We start from the raw sequence: 19,216 nt of genomic DNA on the forward strand, positions 1-19,216 counted from the left end.
TTGATGTATGGAATGATAAAGCATTACATTTTTACTTTTGGTGGATGCATATACACTAAATTGTATGGGCTTTAATTACATGTGCTAAAGCTTTTTCAGATCAACTCAAAAAATATATTAAAGATAATTATAATAATTGGTATCATAATTTCGAGAAAATAAAGTATAAATCATCATGTGGTGTTTTTCTGTTGTATGTGCAAACCCTCTAACTTTTTCACATTAATTTCCCTTAAAAACAAGAATGATGTGTGTATATAATGATTATACATTTCTGCTTGCTTTGAATAGAAGACTAAAATGACAAACTTAATATGTCAATAAAACAAACATCTATGTGCTTCTGATTTGTAGTCAAAGTCAAGGTCTTACTGACCAAATACAGCTACTGTAATCTGGCCCATTTTAGAGCACCGTTACATTAATTACTGAAAGAGAGAGAGCGAAATCTCTGAATAATGTCTTTGACAACTTTTACTGTTTGTTATTTACTACTAAAACATCCAGCAATATATATTTTTTAAATTTCTATTGGCTATGCTTTAGTAAAATATCTCCCTCACAGTGAGAATAAGGCAAGATGGAGGTGAAACTACCCTACTTGATCTAACATGAGCAGATACTGTAACTGTAACTGTGAGTAATAGAGAATGCAGTGAAGGAAATGGACTCACCAGAGCGGCCGCAGTCTGAGCAGGAAACCAACTCCTCAGCCTGGCCTGTCTTCCTGTTAGAGCCTGAGTCTCCCAGACAGAAGTCACAGTAGTCATTAGGGATGATCGTGCCATCAGGCGCTTTCTGTGCTGTAAAAATAGTGCACATTAAAATAAAGGGAAGAGTAATATTTGTTTGTTATGTATTTATTTGCTTATTGAATACTGGATATCAGATGTCTATTAGAAGAATATAGACATTGAGGCAGCTCACTAGTGTTCAGAATGGAGCAAATACTCGTCGCTAACTAATGATAAGTAACTGTATAATTCACACTGGGCGGTTAATTAAAGAAGGTGCTGGCTTGTCCGTAATAGTGACAACAACCAATTAAAATTACTTTTCTGGTGTTGCATAAACGCAATTGACTAGCGTCTGCGCTAGGGTATTTGCATAGGCAATCTGATTGGCTGACACCTGCGTTGGTGCTTGAAAAGTGGAAAACTTCTGCTGCGAGCAACGCCAGTGACGTGATGCAACGGAACCCACAATTCAGTTCGGCAATGCATGATGTCACCCATTCAAAGTAAAAGAGAAGCGTTAACGCAGGCGCACCATAAGTCTGCTGCGAAGCTCGCCGGCTTGCGGGCTCGGCAAAAGTCCATATATTGGCCGCAAAGGGGGCACTTGTGAGCACCCTTCTGTAAGTCCATAAGACTGTAGGGCAGGGTTCCTACAGGGAGGGCCGCTGTCCTGCAGAGTTTAGCTCCAACCCTGATCAAGCTCTGCAGGACAGTGGTCCTCCAGGACCGAGTTTAAAGAGTTCGAGTTTGTCCCATTTGTCATTTTAGGTTTCAGAAGGGTGCTCGCGAGCGCCCCCTTCACGCTCGATTTGTACCCTCGATGTGCACTTTTGCCGCCAACGCACTGAAGCGAGCTCCACAGCAGACTTCTTCCGGACAGTTACATCCCGAAAGTGTGGACTTGTAGGAAGACTGCGGGTGTTTAGGGTGCCATTTGGACAGGGCCCTAATATGACAAATTGGACACCCTACAGTCTTGTGGACTTAATAGCCATGCACATGTGGCAGTGCATATGAAGTGTGCCATATGGGACAGGGCCACAGACACTCAGCGCATCGTCATGCTGCTGCCGTTTTTAAATACGCAGTGCTCCCATTGAAAACAACTGAAAAAAATACACTGCTGTAGGAAAAAACACTTTGGTGGAAATTTAGTGGGGACACTAAATTTTTCAACTAAATATCGAAATAAATGTAATTATTAAACTAAATTAACCATATAAACTAAATTACTGATCTAATCACTGATCTAAAGCCCACACCGTCACTGTATGATAATTGAAATGAACTGATGACATCACCGTTTTCTCCAGAACGGCTATATGGCTGAATAAAATTATGCTGCATTATTTTCCTGTTTTAACACTGTAAAGCTGCTTTGAAACAATCTGCATTGTTAAAAGCGCTATATAAATAAAGTTGACTTGACTTGACTTGACACACGGCCTAAAAGATGTCTGGCATACGCCACCAGAGAAAAGTCTGTTTCACCGGAAGAACAGACATGACATTTTTTAAATTTAATATTATGACGTTTTTAAGCAAGGATTAATTGTTCACAATAAGATTATTAAGATGAATTTAGGTGAATTTCCATTTCATGCTGACATTAAGGTATATAAACACAAAGCAGAGTATGTCTACATGGCAGAGGTGTCAAGTAACGAAGTACAAATACTTTGTTACCTTACTTAAGTAGAAATTTTGGGTCTCTATACTTTACTGGAGTAATTATTTTTCAGCCTACTTTTTACTTCTACTCCTTACATTTTCAAGCAATTATCTGTACTTTCTACTCCTTACATTTTAATAATAGCCTCGTTACTCCTATTTCATTTCGGCATGTTGTTATTCCGGCTTGTCGTCAAAAAAAAAAAAACTATCCAGATAAATCGTGCCATCCGGATAGAGTGAATTTGATTGTGGTTGGATGAGAAGGATAAACACAAACCATTCCGACACCCTATTGGGTTGTACGCGATCAATCATGCCTGCACCTGCTCAAATCACACACCATGTTGCCAGATAGGGCGGGTTCTCGCCGACGAGCACGCACTTTCAGCCAATCAGCGATCAGCAGGCAGACGTGCTCATTCATGACTTTAGCCGGGATTTTAGAGCGACAACTCGTAGCTGTATATTCCAGTGATCACTATGCCAGTGGCATAAATATACAGAAAGTTGTATCTACAGTAAAGAGTGGGAGATTGACTCAACTCTCAAACATGAATTACACCTGTGACTGGAAGACTCTTTATAAATATGACCGTGACTCCTGTCCATCGTCATACACACACTTAGGACATCTGCTACTAGCAACCCCGACAGCTGCTGAAAGAGGTTAAAATCAACGATTAATCCGTTTTGACTGTGCTAAGTGCATGCGCCATGTATTTTATGAAAGATGTACTGTAGTTTTGTCAAAGCAAAGTGCAACACAATGGTAGGCACATTGTTGTTATTTTTTGTTGGCGGATTATTGTACAGTATCAATGAATTACGCATTTTGACAGTGGTGTGTGCATTAACGTGTGAAATGCCTGTTAATTACATCGCTTTTTTCAATCTCTATATTGGGCACTTTTTGCACGTAAATTGGCTTCTTACTGTTGACATTATGTTTTTCTGAGGGATTGCCGTTTTGACAGTTTCTACCTGGACATAATATAGTCATATTTGATCCGTTTTACTGGGAAATTGATTTTTTTTTTTATCATCAATGTTATGTTTTAAGCAGATAAAATGGTAACTTACTTATCAACATTGATTGGTATGGCAATAAAATAATATCACATTATTTTGGCAGTTAAAGTTTAAGTGACTAGTTGCCTATAAGTATTGTATAGGTGCAAAAAGTCAAAATTCAGAGGCATGTTATCAATAACATAACATACATTTGGTGAGTTTTTGGGCTGGAAATCGTTGACCCAATCTGGCCACACTGATCACACATTCAAATAATGGTTATTGATAACATGCCTCTGAATTTTGACTTTTTGCTCAGTAGTACACTTATGGTTCTTTAATGTATTTGCATTGTCTTAAAATGCGTTGATTTTCAATGGGAATATATGCAGCTGAAACGGGTAGCCTATGCATCTAAAAAATTTCAACATTAACTTTTTAATATAACATTATAGTCATTATGGCCTTTAGATTTTTTTTTTTTTTTGAGGAGGTGGGGTATGCACTGTGGCGCGGCCTAATCTTTTGTCCTTAAAGGGATACTTCATCCAAAAATGAAAATGCTGTCATCATTTACTCACCCTCAAGTTGTTCCAAACCTGTATGAGTTTCTTTGTTCTGAAGATATTTTGAAGAATGTTTGTAACCAAGCAGATAGGGCAACCATTGACGGCCATAGCATTTTGCCCCTACTATGGCAGTCAATGGTTGCTCTCTCTGCTTGGTTACAAACATTCTTCAAAATATCTTCAGAACAAAGAAACTCATACCGGATGGAAGTACTTGAGGGTGAGTAAATTATGACAGAATTTTCATTTTTGGGTGAACTACCCCTTTAATGGCATTTTTTCCCCTTACATTACTTTTACTCTTTACTACTCTACTTTAAGTAGTTTTGAAACCAGTACTTTTACACTTTTACTTGAGTAAAAAGCTTGAGTTGATACTTCAACTTCTACAGAAGTCTTTTTAAACCCTAGTATCTATACTTCTACTTGAGTAATGAATGCGAATACTTTTGACACCTCTGCTACATGGTATGTTGGAACAGAAGCTTAGATATTAGGGGTGTAACGATTCATCTACTACATCGATGTATCGATTTATTTTCCTATGATCTAACTACATCGATCTGTGCTCGGCAAGTTGGCCTTCCGGACGACATATATCGATCTAACATCGTTTTAAAAGGTAATCAATCGATTGTATCGATCATAGGAAATAACGCATTGGATTTAAGCACGTCAGACTTTATATGGATGTTTTTTCTTAGCACTTTTAATGATAAAGGCGTTAAACGTTACTCGATTCAGTCTGCCTATCTGTGACATCATCGCAACGCACCAGCAGCAGCGCTCATTGAAATGAATGGGATCGTGTCGCTTTGTCGCTGCGTGTCGCTGGCGGTGTGAACGGGGCTTGAGAAAACAAAACATAGCATGGCGCATGGCAGAGGAGAAGCCAACGAGCGAGAAATGATCAAGCCACCAGGAGAAAGAGCTACCTGTACTTTCAACCCTTGCTAAATGTTACCTGTGCATTCCTGACACCAGTGTGCCAGCAGAGCGAGCTTTAGTACTGCTGGAGACATAGTGAACGCACAGAGAAGTGTTCTGCGGTCAGATCATGGTGATATTTTTGAAAAAGAAATCTGTAGAGTCATTGAAGAGTAGTTGGTTACATTTTATCTTTTGTTAAATATTGTTTGTTTATTAAACTGAGAGTAGTAGCAGGTTCAGCCAGTTTATTCAACCTGAAGAAATGTTGGTTGCACTTTATTTTTGATATTAATATTGTATTTGTATTATTTTAATGTTGAAAAACAACAGCAAAAGTAGCAGGCAAACTTACTATTAATTAAACCTGAAGAGAAGTTAGTTGCACTTTATTTTTGATATTAATATTGTAATATTTTTATGTTGGAAAACAAAAGCAGAAGTAGCAGGTTAACCTACTGTTGAAATGTTGGTTGCACTTACTGTGCTTTTATTGAATATGTATTGAATATTGAAAATGAGAGCAGAAAAGGTTAACTTCCTGTTAATTCAACCTAAACTGTTGGTTGCACTTTATTCAAATAAAATTTTAATGCATTTGCCATTAATTGTTGTTTACTTGTTTGTTTATATCCATAATTAATTGATATACCGGATTCCCTTACAAGAAAAAACAGGAATCTTGGAAACTTCACCTGCACTGACCAGTATCCAGATATTTATTTCAGTCACACAATTTTTGGCTAAAAAGTTACTGAATCGATTTCAAGTCACTGAATCGTTTCGGATCGTATCGTTCTAAATTAACCAATATCGTCCTTGAATCGTATCGACAACCTCAAATCGTGATACGAATCGTATCGTTGTTAAAACGAATCGTTACACCCCTATTAGATATTAAAACATTTATTTTACATATAAAACAAATATTAACTTACGTTTGTGATTCTCGTGGTGGACAGGAGGAGACTGGGGGATTTCAGTTTCTCGTTCTTCTTCACCCTCCTCTTCAGCAAGGTGAGTATGGGCGTAATGGTAGCTTAGTCCAGGGCGGTTTTTGTAACGCTTCCCACAGACTAAGATAAAGAACATTGGTTACAATGAGATTCATTTTAGTGGCAAGAACTTCTCATTTAGTCTCAGTGTTATTCTAATAATCAAGCAGGGATGCTAACACATATCTAAGGAATTCACAAAGCAACTAGCAGTGGAATCGAAGCTCTATCACAAAATCTACACCGCATGTTCTCAGCCAGAGTAAGAACAGTGTTTAAGGAACAGTATTAGCACTGCAACCCCACAGTATGTCTTCATGAACACCTATAGGTGCTGCTATAGGCGTCATAGCAGGTGCTCTGCACTGACTGTACCTGTAAATTGCAAGAATTTGTATAATAGGTAAAGTGACTTGAATGTTACTTATATACTGAATCACACCTTTGTTGAATGTGGTCAGTCTGTCTGATAAGTCTTAGACGCATTTAGATCTAGCTTTTAACGTGGTCACTGAAAACACATGCTAATGCCTATTAGATTACAAACAAGGGATATATCACATAACTAGGGTGAATTCAGGGTGATTGGGACACTTTTGGCCATTGAGATGACTTGGAAAAGGGTCTCAATCACCCTGAATTCACCCTATAGCATAGCGTCGATGTGTTTAATGGAGAATACAAATGGCTTGCTGTTATTGAACATGTTGGCTTAGGTTTTCATATTATGTAAACCTCAGCACAGAAAAGATGTCCTGCTCTCTACAGGATGCATGTCAAGCATCTGTGGGTTGCAGACTGCAATACCAGCAAGGTAAGCACAATATTTTCACAGTAATAAATTCTCTCACTTCAAATCTATAAAAAAGGGTTAGCAGACAGGGAATATTAATGTGAACTAATACTAATAGCCTGTACAATCAATCCGGCTGGCCCAATCAAATCCCAATGGACAGGGTAAAGTCCCACCCCACATTTTTTCCTGATAATCGTTTATTTTACTCTGAAGTAGGGCTGCACGATATATCATTTTAGCATTGATATCACGATGTGCGCATCCGCAAAATAGTCATATCGCAGGATAGAGATCATAGTTGATCCACGATCCATACGGGCCAGCTCCTCCCCGTTTCGGGAATGTAAATTATATATTTTAAAATTTAACCATTATAGAGTGAAAGTTTATCACTTGCATATGTTTTTTAAGTCCTGTCAGTTCAAAGTCCTGTCGCAAGACGACACAGAGCCACACAGACAGCATGAGAACAAATTAATTTCTCTTCCTTTTGAGCTTAAACTGACACGTACACACAAAATGAAGTCAAAATGCCGGTCTTGGCGAGTATCCTTGTAAACAGTCGGTTATGTGTTGTAAAAATTATGTGTATCTTTCTATTGGATCTGTGCATTCCTCTTAAAGTGACAGCAGCCCACAGCTGTTTGTGACACCAATTTGAATCAAACAACAAAAGAGAAAGAGAAAATTACTTTTGTAGCTTTAACAAAGATAAATTGTATTAACTAATTAATTCATTAATTATATTAGTTATATTTTACACAGTGAAGACTGCTATTTTACATTTGATCATAACATTTCTGTACCTGAACACTGTTAGACTTACCTGAAAAACATACAGCACTGTTTATTTAATTTGTATCTTTGTTCTATTGTATTACATTGCTTGTAATTTGTTATTATATTCTATGCAGATGCACTCACCTACAAAATCACCCCAATCATCCAAGAATAATTAATTATTTTCAAATAATATAAATAGTTTTTATATTTCAATATATAATGCAGAAAATAGCAATGTAGGATTTATCCAATTTCGTGCAGCCCTACTCTGAAGTAAATTGTACAGTTAAATGCTTTAAAGGAACACTAAGTATCCAATAATAATAGGGGGTGTAGTTGTATTGAATGTGCACTTCAAATCAAAAGTATAATTGTAAAAACTGTACTTGCAAATAATATAATACCATTTAAATACACGGCTGACTAGCATACTAAAGCACATATTTTAAGCACATAAAATTAGAAGACTATTATACATTTTAATTGAATTGCAGTTAAAGTATATTCTTTTATTGTATAGGCAAATAATGTCTTCATTTCATATATATCACTGTAATCATATTTGTTAAAAGTGCTATTCATTTCTTTAAGGATAAAATGTGGGGAAAAAAGACTTGGTGCACTTTTAGACTCCTAGCATATATTTGATGTAATAGACCATATTTTTTTACAGACTGTGCAAAAATCATTAAGCCAGAAAAGGGAAGAGATTACATGCATTTCGTTTCAGCAAAATGCACATCCAGAGTCAATCATTCCAGCAATGCAGTGGATTACCTAGGACAGGGCCTGCAAATCTAGACGCAGCAATGAAAAGGCTACATGTTCAAGCTTTGCTATTTTAGCAGCAGTGTTGTTAGACATGCGTGATAGCTTTGACCAAGCGGCATGAAATATCAACAGCAGCTAAAGAGAAGACTGAACCAGCTGATTAATGTTAATAATTCCTCCCCGACATAAGCATTAAATGATTAGCCTTGTCATTAGCATAGCCCACATGTCTGAGCAAGAGGAAGATGGCAACATGGCTGAATACCTGAGTCAGCGGTTTTTGAGTTATGCTTTTGTTTGTATCTGTCTGAAACAGAGGAGACACAAAGCAAAAAAGGAGACAGAAAACAAAATACAGGAAGTAAGTTACATTCAGAGAGGCCTCTGGAACCCAAAGTAGCTCTAGTATCTCCTCTGATAGTCACATGCTCTTGAAATTAAAACAGGCGACCATGCCAAGATGAGAAACACAGGCAAGTACCATATGACAAAATGGAAGACTTTTTTACGGCCCCAAAACAAGACAACCAAACAGCACTAGAGTCAAAATAGTTCACATTTCTGAGTGAAATGAAAAATAAATACTACTGTCATACTTCTACTAATTTATATTCAAGTTCAGTGGGGTCCAAAAATCGGAGAGCACTAGTATATTGCTTTTTATAATTGATTAGAATATTTTATTAGAAATGATATTTGTAATTATATTCAACATAATTTATATTAAAAAAAAGTCACAATGTCACATTTGCTTATTTGATTAGTGCAGAATCATAAATATTTTTATTCATTTTAAAGTAATTTTTTTAAATGTTTGAATACTTTGTTTACTTCAAGGTTCAAATTAGTTCTTGAAAATCACATTTTCTAAGTGGACTTCTGGACAATTAGATTTTTCCTATTTCGTTTTTCTATTGCAGTTCGTACATTTAAAAAGTTTTATTTATATATATATATTTGCAGGTTGCTTAGACTTTAAGACACACTTTGAATATGAAAGTGAAGAAATTGGCACTTACTATCACAAACGTAGGGTTTATCCTGATCGTCGTTGGCCACTGCTTCTGTTCGCCTGCGCCCAGAGCCTCGACCCTGATCAACATTTAAAAAAAATACATGACAATCACTTTTTACATGACATAATCACTATATCAGTGATTTAGATCATTTCTCATTTCTATTTATTTTATCTGTCTCTTCACAAACTATAAGTCAGGTATTTCTCTTTCATGTTTTATTTCTCTCTCGTGTCAATCCGCCCTTGCTCTGTCTCGATCTGACTTTCTTCTTGCTCTCACTTGCTTTTTTCCTTCACACCATCCTCACACTTTGATGAGTCATGCTCATCACTCACCCTGCCTTTGTTTCGATGCTTCCTCTTTGGTGTGTCCACTTCAAAATCCTCATCATCATGGAAACCATCCCCGTTTTCGTCTGCCTCAAGCACCCTCTGCAGAAAATGAAGAAAGTTGGGGTAAGCGATTAGATGACAAAGATTAATGAACTGCATGAGAAAAGACAATAGTTCACATATCCAGAGATACAGTGGAGAACTTGCTGTATGTATCTGTGGCATTGTTTGGAAGCATAAACTGACAAAGTAACTGGCAAAATTGAGTCTAAAAATGTAAGTTAACTTAATATTAACTTGTTTATTCAACTGTTGTGATGGAACCAAGATCACAATAAAACAATTTTTTTTTGTTTTTTTGGAATGATATTCAGTAACAACACTCTTGCTGTCACGTCCATTAGGGGTTTCCTTTTTCCTTCTTTTGCACCTTCTTAATTCAAAAGCTAAAGTAAAATATGTACGGCCACACAAGCATTCATAACAGCATGTGTGAGCGTGAAGCTCAACTTGCATTGGAGTGAACTAAAAATGCTCGCTCTGCTCCTCTCACTCCGCGCCAGTGGACACGCACCGCTATGAATGCCTGTGCGGCCATGCACATTTTATTTCGCTAGTTAATATGAAGTTAATTAGTGGCAATTCAGGGATGGCGATTGCTTGAATGGTGGGTTCATTATAGCCCCTTTCACACAGCGTGTTGATCCTGGAAAATTGCCATAAAATTGCTAGAGTGCTTTTGTGTGAACGCAAACATGTCCCGGGATTTATTCCAGAATCGATCCCGGAATGGGGACCTAGTAACTTTGCAGGGATCAATCCCGGAATGTGCCCTGTGTGAACAAAAGCCGTAATCAATGCCGTAAGGGGTGTATTGTAGTGATGACGCTGAAGCTGAGATCGTTTCTCCAGGTAGTGGAAGTGTAAAAAAAAAAATGCGAGAGAAATCACAGATCATAGGGATATTCTAAAAAGTTTAACGTGAAAATGCTTAACGTTGCTTTAATATACTAAGACAGTGATATTAAAAGACCTCCATAACACCATACCAATAAAGCATACTATGTACAGAAAAGCTCAGAATATGAACGCAACGTGTTTAATTACACGCTAAGCATTTTCCTCCCATAGAAAAACGTTATAAAGAAAACGCTTAACATGGCTTTATGTACTAAGACAGTGGTAAAAAAGACCAAACTCAGTAAGCACCATACTAATCATTTTGCAAAGCACTTCCTGTGTTTTATTAATAATGTATATCGAATTTTGTCTTTTTTCTCACTGTTGACTTGTTCCATTAACCCTCATTAAGCGTTTACTTGGTTTTTGTGTAAGTAAACGCGTTACGCTCATATTCTGGGCTCATCTGCTTTTCTGTACATAGTGTGCTTTATTAGTATGGTGTGTACAGAATTTTGTCTTTTAATATCACTTTCTTAGTACATTAAGCGTTTTTGACGTTAAGCGTTTTAGAATGTCCCAAGATCATAAGCAAAAGCTGCGGAGCAATTACGCTGCATTCACACGGGGCGTCAGCGTTAACGCTTGACAGAGGGCGTGGCTGAAGCTTGGCACTGATGCGACCGTCATAGTGACAAAAGCCAATCACATTACTTGTCGCGTCTGCTCTAGGGTTGCATGAACGCAATTGGCTAGCGTCTGCTCTAGGTTATTTGCATAGGGAGATCTGATTGGATGACGCCTGCGTTGGCGCTTGAAAAGTTGAGATATCTTCCAAATTCTGCCGCTTGCAACGCAAGTGAAGCAACGCGACGGAACCCACAATTCAGTTCGGCAACGCATGACATCACCCATTCAAAGTAAAAGACGCCCCATGTGAATGCAGCGATACACTTCACATCGATGTCTTATGACATTAAGCCACGTTAACCATTTTCTTTAATGATTTTCTATGGGAGGAAAACGCTTAACGTGAAATTAAACGCGTTGCGTTCATTTTCTGGACTTATCTGCTTTTCTGTACATAGTATGCTTTATTAGTATGGCGTTTACTGAGTTTGGTCTTTTAATACCACTTTCTTAGTGCATTAAGCGTTTTTGAATGTCCCAAGATCATAAGCAAACGTAAGACGCTGCGGAGCCATTACACGCTACATCGATGTCTTTACGGTATCTTTAAGGGATGTGTGTGAACGCATGCACAGATTCCGGAAAATCACTGGCAGAATGAATAAACCAAAATCAAATGATCCCGGTACAATCAGGTTATTTTCCAGAATCTCTGTGTGAAAGGGGCTTATTATTCTTAATGAAAAACACAACAAAAACTAATCCTTTGCAGGTTTTCTATTAGCATTGCGTTTAAATTAAAAATTTTGCCATATAGGCGAAACCAAACCTTCTACCATTGTCTTGTCAGTCAGCTAGTGTCTCTCGTCTCATGATAAATTAAACCTGTCTACTGCTGCTGATATGTGCTGCGAATCTCGTTTAGATCACGCAGCATTGAGTTTTTAATTTTAGTGTCTGTTCTCTAACAGAACTAAACAATTTTTATTACTATAAAATATCCATCCGACGGTGGGTGGCGGTGCCATGGTGAGTTTATATTTAGTTCATGTTTCTTGTCATGTTTCTTTATTTGTTCACATTTATTTGAAATAAAACTACTTGCCTCCAGTGGACTTACACTAGCTTGTGTGATATTTAGTAGATATATAGTAATATGAATTGCATTGTGTAGAAAGAATGCTGCAGTTTGTGTTTTGTCGAGTCTAGTGGTCCTTGCCCTAATAGTAGGGTATTGTTTGCCAGAAGGTAGAAAACAAAACAGCTTGCGGCTGAGGTGGATGAGGTCTCAGATGATGGATTGGACTTTACAGTGACAGTGAATGGTGCATATCACTGATTGATTGTAGATTGCATCTTATAATCTTCTGCTCCATTGCCTCAAATCTTTGCATAACAATGCAGCTACTGAAGAAGCTTTCCGTGGTTTGAGAGGAACAGCTACCCCATGCAAATTTTAGGATTTTGAAAACCAAGATTTTTATTTTCAAGTGGCTGTAGTTTGTAGTGTAGTATATGGGCGGCATTAGAAAAGACTTTCGATGAGTTACCTGGATTTCCAGTAGTGTCTCTTCCTCTTTAGAGTTATTGTTTCTCTTGTCCAAGATCCCGTCACCTCGTAGCAGTGCCTCCAGGGCCGTGGCTTCCGTCGGTGGGGCTTCCCTCTTGGCCATTAGCTCAGCCTCTAAACGAGAAAGGAAGAAGCAGAAAATGAGTCAGACAGTAGAGAAAAAATAAACCAGTAGTCCACCACTAGTGAAAATACTTCTATTTTGCGAAATACTTCTACTTCTGATTCATTATTAGTTTTTCATTACATACATTTCATTCAAATCATAGCTACATAATATTGAGTGACAAACTACATTTCTTGCACCATGTCTACACCGGACCCGACAGCTTCAAGCAGTCCACACCAGACACGACAAAGTGACCATTTCAAATCCATTTGTCCTTTGTATTAGAAGAAGCACTAGTGCTTGAAGTACATCAGGGACTTCCCGTACAAGTATGTCGGGAATTTGCCGTGTCACATCAAGATTATAATAGGTTCTATTTGCTTTTATTGCGTCACGCTGCTCGCGTCTGGTGTAGACAAAGCGTTAATATTACATATTTCTGTATTTTTAAAACTTTGTTTATTTTTTAAATAAAACCCCACATTAAAGTCCCAGATTGTGTGTGTGTGTGTGTGTGTGTGTGTGTGTGTGTGTGTGTGTGTGTGTGTGTGTGTGTGTGTGTGTGTGTGTGTGTGTGTGTGTGTGTGTGTGTGTGTGTGTGTGTGTGTGTTTGTGTGTGTGTTTGTGTGTGTGTGTGTGTGTTTGCCAACATCAGTTTGGGTAGCTTTCTTGGATACACCAGGCATCAATATGTTTTTATAGGGTGGATAGCTTTTCAAGGCTCATTAAAGGTGAAAAGCTCCAGGTGCTGAAGATTGATGTGTATGGAGGAGAAGGCAAGAAATGAAATAGTCTCAGGCTGTGTCTCATTTCACTCCCTAGCCTAGATCTTTATGACGTGAATCGGTATATCTTGAATACTAACGGGCACTAGCAGGGGCCCGGATCCTCAAAACAATAAGGTCATGCATTCACACATAGCTGAAATTGTACAGTGCCATTATGAAATATGTGCTTGTTTTGCATTTTCTAATCAAGCAAAACAGATGTTGTACATATATAAATTTCAAACATTAAACAAATATAATAAAGCAAGGCACAAAAAAGCTTTACATTTTTTATGAAAATGTTTTAATATCATATCTTACAGCAAAATATACAACTGGGGTCGGTTTGGGGCCAGTAAGATTAAAAAAAATGTTTTTGATCAAAGATACAGTAAAAATAGAATTATTAATATACATGTGATATTATACGTTTCCTTTTTTTATTGAATTTATGTCTGTGATGGCAAAGCTGAATTTTCAGTGTCCTGCTATTTCTGTAATTTCTATATACCTTTTTACTGGCTGTTTTTCCCTCTTCATCTGATGTTCAGGGTTTGTTACAGTGCATTCTAGGAATGTCTAGGTGTAACTAATATATCAGTGCAGTGGAACCATGGGCAGGCTTAGAAATGTCTGACTCCCTGGGAAGTGCACTAACTAGAACACTACTAGTGAACTAGGGAGTGGAAAGAATTACACCCTTAGATCAGTCGCATCATTTGAATTGTTTTCTGATCTATAATCTGCATCTGTGGAGTTAAGATGCTCCCACAAGCAGTGGCCATATCGTGTGTTTGCTGTCAGATGTTCTTACTCCTTTAACCTGTTAAATGATTGAGAATGTTTATATGAATCTCTATCCTTGTCTTTATTCTCTTTGTGTCTGATTGAGTCGAGACACACTCTTCCCCTGGGAGAGGAGCTGAAAATAGCTCAGACTGCCAGTCAGGGGCTGATTGCAGCCTCCCATCCCCCGTTTCCAGCCGCCAATCATGAACAAGAGGCTAAGAGTGGTTGATGTCTACAGACACAAATCATAAGGTTCTAATCATCGCAATATAATACAGCACTGTGATATTTATGCATGCCATTAAATCATGACATTGGCACCGAAACGGCATGCACTAACTGGAAAGAGCATGTCCTGCTTTTAATTAAGAATTTAGCAAGATCACTCTGAGGAGCCAGTTTGCTAATGGCAAATGTAGAGCATAATGAATATATTAGTTTACCGAGATGCAGCTATTTGGTGTTGTCATAGTGGCGTGATTATATAGCAGATAAAATAGCCTAATTGAATCAGTTTATTGAATTAGAGACCGTTCTACATGCCACATCTGCTATGAAGAAAAAGACTGCATATGAAGATTTACATTGGAATCACACTTGCTTGCTTGTCATTATGAACCAGACTTGGATGGGATATTGGACACCAAACCTGTTTACAGTGGCTGAGCACCCAGAAATGTACAACACAAACACATTTCAGACAGGAAGCGCAGTTACGATGCCCTGCTGTAACAGACCAGAATTATGCCTCGCTATAGTGTAAATATTACAATTCCAGGACTCTGGAAAACACATAACTTAGAGGGATAGTTCACTCAAAAATGAAAATTATGTCATTATTTACTTTTCTTCATGTTGAATGTACAAACCTGTTTGACTTTCCTTCTACCATGCAACATTGAATACAGTGTAAAGTATATTTCTATGGTGCTTTTACATCTTTTTTTGAAGCTTGAATGCTCCATTCCCAAAACACTGTAGTTCAAAAGTTTGGGGTCAGTAAAATTTAGCTTTTTTGTTTGTTTGATTGTTTTTTGAAGAAATTAAAGGAACACTCCACTTTTTTTGAAAATAGGCTCATTTTACAAGTCCCCTAGAGTTAAATAGTTTAGTTTGACCATTTTTGAATCCATTCAGCCGATCTTTGTATCTGGCGGTAGCACTTTTAGCATAGCTTAGCATACATCATTGATTCTGATCAGTCCATTAGCATCTCATTCAAAAAATGACCAAAGACACTTTCAATATTTTTCCTATTTAAAACTTGACTCTTCTTTAGTTACATTGTGTGCTAAGACCAACTGAAAATGAAAAGTTGCGATTTTCTACACCTATATGGCTAGGAACTACTTTCTCATTCCTGCGTAATAGTCGCGGATCTTCGCGGCAGTACCATGGCTGCAGCAGCACAATGATATTACGCAGCGTCTGAAAGTAGTCCCCAGCTAGGTAACTTTCAATGTGACCGGCACTAAGTTTGTGTAGTTGCAGAGAAAGTTTCAGGCTTGCAGCCGACAAATTGTGTTGTGGATTTACCTGTGTGATTAGCCATGGTTCTGTGTGTTGTAAAGGGCTGTGATAGTAAGTCGAAGGTGTATACTACCACCATGTTTCACAGAATACCAACGAATCATTGCGCCGCTGCAGCCATGGTACTGCCACGAAGATCCGCGACTATTACGCAGGAATGAGAAAAGTAGTTCCTAGCCATATAGGTGTAGAAAATCGCAACTTTTCAACTTAGCACACGATGTAACTGTAGAAGAGTCAAGTTTTAAATAGGACAAATATTGAAAGTGTCTTTGGTCATTTTTTGAATGAGATGCTAATGGACTGATCAGAATCAATGATGTATGCTAAGCTATGCTAAAAGTGCTACCGCCAGATACAAAGATCGGCTGAATGGATTCAAAAACGGTAAAACTCAACTATTTAACTCTAGGGGACTTGTAAAATGAGCCTATTTTCAAAAAAAGTGGAGTGTTCCTTTAATACTTGTATTCAGCAGGAACACAGAAGAAAGATATATAGGAACTGAACAAACGTGATGGTGAGTAAATAATGGCAGAACTTTCATTTGTGGGTGAACTACCTATAATAGACTACAATGTATCATATATATTTGTCGTGTCAAATGTCTCAGGAGAGCAGTCATGTGACTTGAGAGGTGTTTTGGAGGGGCTTAATTGCTTTTCCAGTGTTACACTTGGTAGGAGTTAGCTGTTTCAGTTAAACCCTGATATCTGCATTATTGGAAATACGTCACACACAACTTGAGGCCTAAATCAGTTTTATTCACAGTTTTTTGCTGAACTCATGCTGGCTGAGCTCCAAGCGAAGGTCAGAGGTTCTTATATTGCTTTACTGCTATTGTGTATTTCCAGGGACAGCTAAGAAAATAACAGAGTGTCTTTCTTGTTGATACAGACAGGCCTTTATCTAGTTCCTCAAGCCCTTCTGCAGCCCCCCATCAGTCCCCTAGACTTGCATTCTAATGCTGCATGGCCAAATGATTAAAGGGGCCCGGTCAGGGCACACATAAAGACAGAGAAGGATAATGAGACCCAGATGGGCCAGTTCTACAGCCTCTAAATGACCTCAGAGCAAAGAAGCAAGGGCGGAGAGAGAAAAGAGCAGAAATAAAGAATTCAAAATTAAAAAGTAAGCATGTGAAAAATTACACAATTAGCCACAATCATGATCTCACCAAGTCTGAGTTCACAAAGGCGAAGCTGAGGGTCAAGGGGTGGGTGAAGTCGCCTCTTCTTTCTCCAGCAACGCGCTGGGTAGGTGTACATCTGACCTGCCGCCAACCCTGTAAACACACATACAGTAGCATGGTTCGAATAGGCTCTTACACACATTTTTTACAAAAACATTATTTGGACGGGATTCGTTTTGTACACAACGTTTAGGTTGCGATTAATAATGGAGGATATTTGTGATTTCATGTAACAGTTTGAAATGTGGATGTTAAGGAGGGTCAAGTGCTTTTAATGGAAGAAAATGATGATGATAATAAATAAATAAATAATGGGCCATTTTAACAAAAGGTACACAACTGTTCAAAAGCACCGGGCTGCATTTATTTGATAAAAAAACTGTAAAAACAGCAATATTGTGAAATATTATTAAAATTTAAAATAACTGTTTTCCATTTGAATATATTTTAGAATGTAATATATTCCTATAATTTTCAGCATCAAGAAATGTTTCTTATTATTATTATTAATGTTGAAAATGGTTGTGGTGCTTAATAATTTTGTGGAAAGCATGAAACATTTTCAGATTTTTTTATGAATAGAAAGTTCAAAATAACAGATTTTATTTGAAATAGCATTATACTTAACAACATTATAAATGTCTTTACTGTCACTTGTGATGCATCCTAAAATAATGTTTCTTTAAAAAAATTACTGATCCCAAACTTTTGAATGGCAGTGTATGTAAAGGTGTATTTTATACATTTACAAATATTTGTTTGTTTGTGGATTAATGCCATGCCAGTTTCTGTGGCTATTTTTACAACGAGAAAGATTAAAATAAAGTGTATAGCAAATAAACTATTTAAGGTTTATATACAAATATTATCATTTATATTTTACTTAGAGGACTATACTCACTATACTCCCGGCCATGTGACTAGCAATATGACGAAAAAATAAAAAATAAAAAAAATTCACAGATACATATGATGGCTTGCTTGCCTACTGTAGGTAAATTGTCAATAAAGTGAAGCCATTAAGAAAATTATTTTACAGGTATCATCATGAGAAACACAAAACTAATCTTGTCTGGACAGGGATTCAGACACAAGAATTTTTGTGAAACATCTGGCATCAGGGGTGTTGACAGAGTCATTCTCTCTGATTGGCTCATAACAATCTGTGCATTTACATATGTGAGGCACATGGTCTCAGTTATGCATCTATCCAGTCTCTTAATGGTAAAATAGAGGAATCAAGAGAGAGAGAGAGAGAAAGAAACCCAGAATAAAAAAACAGCCAATAAACACTGGCCTACCACAAAGTGTAGGGTGTGGCTATGGAGCTTTTAGTTGCGAGGCGCTGACTCTATTTGTGTCCGGTTCTAGGCAGGCATATTATTCCTTTTGGCAGTTATTTGTCTAGATATTGGCTGTTTTGGTCAGATAATAAGGAAAGGAATGCTGTGGAAAGACTAGAGACGGAACCCCAATGCATATTTCTGTCTCATTACATTGAATAGTCTGTTGCATTGTTTAACATGTTACAAACGGAAACCTACATAAACTACATAAACGCTCATCGACACATATTATTTGCACCCCCTGTGCCTTCTGCTTTAAAACAAAATATGCCAGTCTTTATCCTTAAATCAAGCTGCATTTTTCAGTGAAATTTAAAATTGAGGTTGAGATGGATGTGTACAGTGCCAAAGTCCAACTTGTCCAACTTATCCAAATGCCTGTGGTGAAATAAAAAAAAAGTGAAATGAATGGAGACAACACCAATTTTAAACTTTTGGTTAGATGACAGCATCTTGAAGACAGCATCCTAAATCCAGTGTGTAGTTCATGTAATGCACATTAACACATATGCAATATAAGCAAAATATTGCTAATTTATGCTAGCACACTCCATCTCATTACAAGGATAGTTCACCTAAATAATCACTTCCTCACCCTAATGTCATCCCAGTCTCGTATAACAGACTTTTTTCTGTGAAGCAGAACATTTGATTTGATATTTGGAAGAATCGCTACATGTTGGTTTTTTTTGTTGTTGCAAAAAAATACAATTCTTAGTGACTATGATTGTTAAGCTCCAAAAAAAATTCCAGAAAGCAGGTTATGTGC

The 19,216-nt window shown here is 37.5% G+C and overlaps 1 protein-coding gene across 4 annotated transcripts in view; it reads right to left on the bottom strand.

Moving 5' to 3' along the window:
- The window catches only part of dpf3 (double PHD fingers 3), a 46,446-nt gene that overhangs the window by 14,866 nt on the left and 12,364 nt on the right, over window positions 1-19,216 (bottom strand). For 2 of the 4 annotated variants that reach the window (XM_079831449.1, XM_079831451.1), the window contains exons 3-9: window positions 17,087-17,194; window positions 12,695-12,828; window positions 9,618-9,713; window positions 9,283-9,355; window positions 8,529-8,570; window positions 5,857-5,994; window positions 675-803 (exon numbers count right to left, since the gene is read on the bottom strand). In XM_079831449.1, coding sequence (XP_079687575.1) covers window positions 675-803; window positions 5,857-5,994; window positions 8,529-8,570; window positions 9,283-9,355; window positions 9,618-9,713; window positions 12,695-12,828; window positions 17,087-17,194 — 720 coding nt within the window. The remainder of the gene's footprint in view (window positions 1-674; window positions 804-5,856; window positions 5,995-8,528; window positions 8,571-9,282; window positions 9,356-9,617; window positions 9,714-12,694; window positions 12,829-17,086; window positions 17,195-19,216) is intronic. The other 2 variants (XM_079831450.1, XM_079831452.1) reach the window with 1 other exon arrangement.

This window comes from Gobio gobio (assembly GCF_949357685.1).
Source record: "Gobio gobio genome assembly, chromosome: 12".
NCBI classification, from domain to species: Eukaryota; Metazoa; Chordata; class Actinopteri; order Cypriniformes; family Gobionidae; genus Gobio; species Gobio gobio.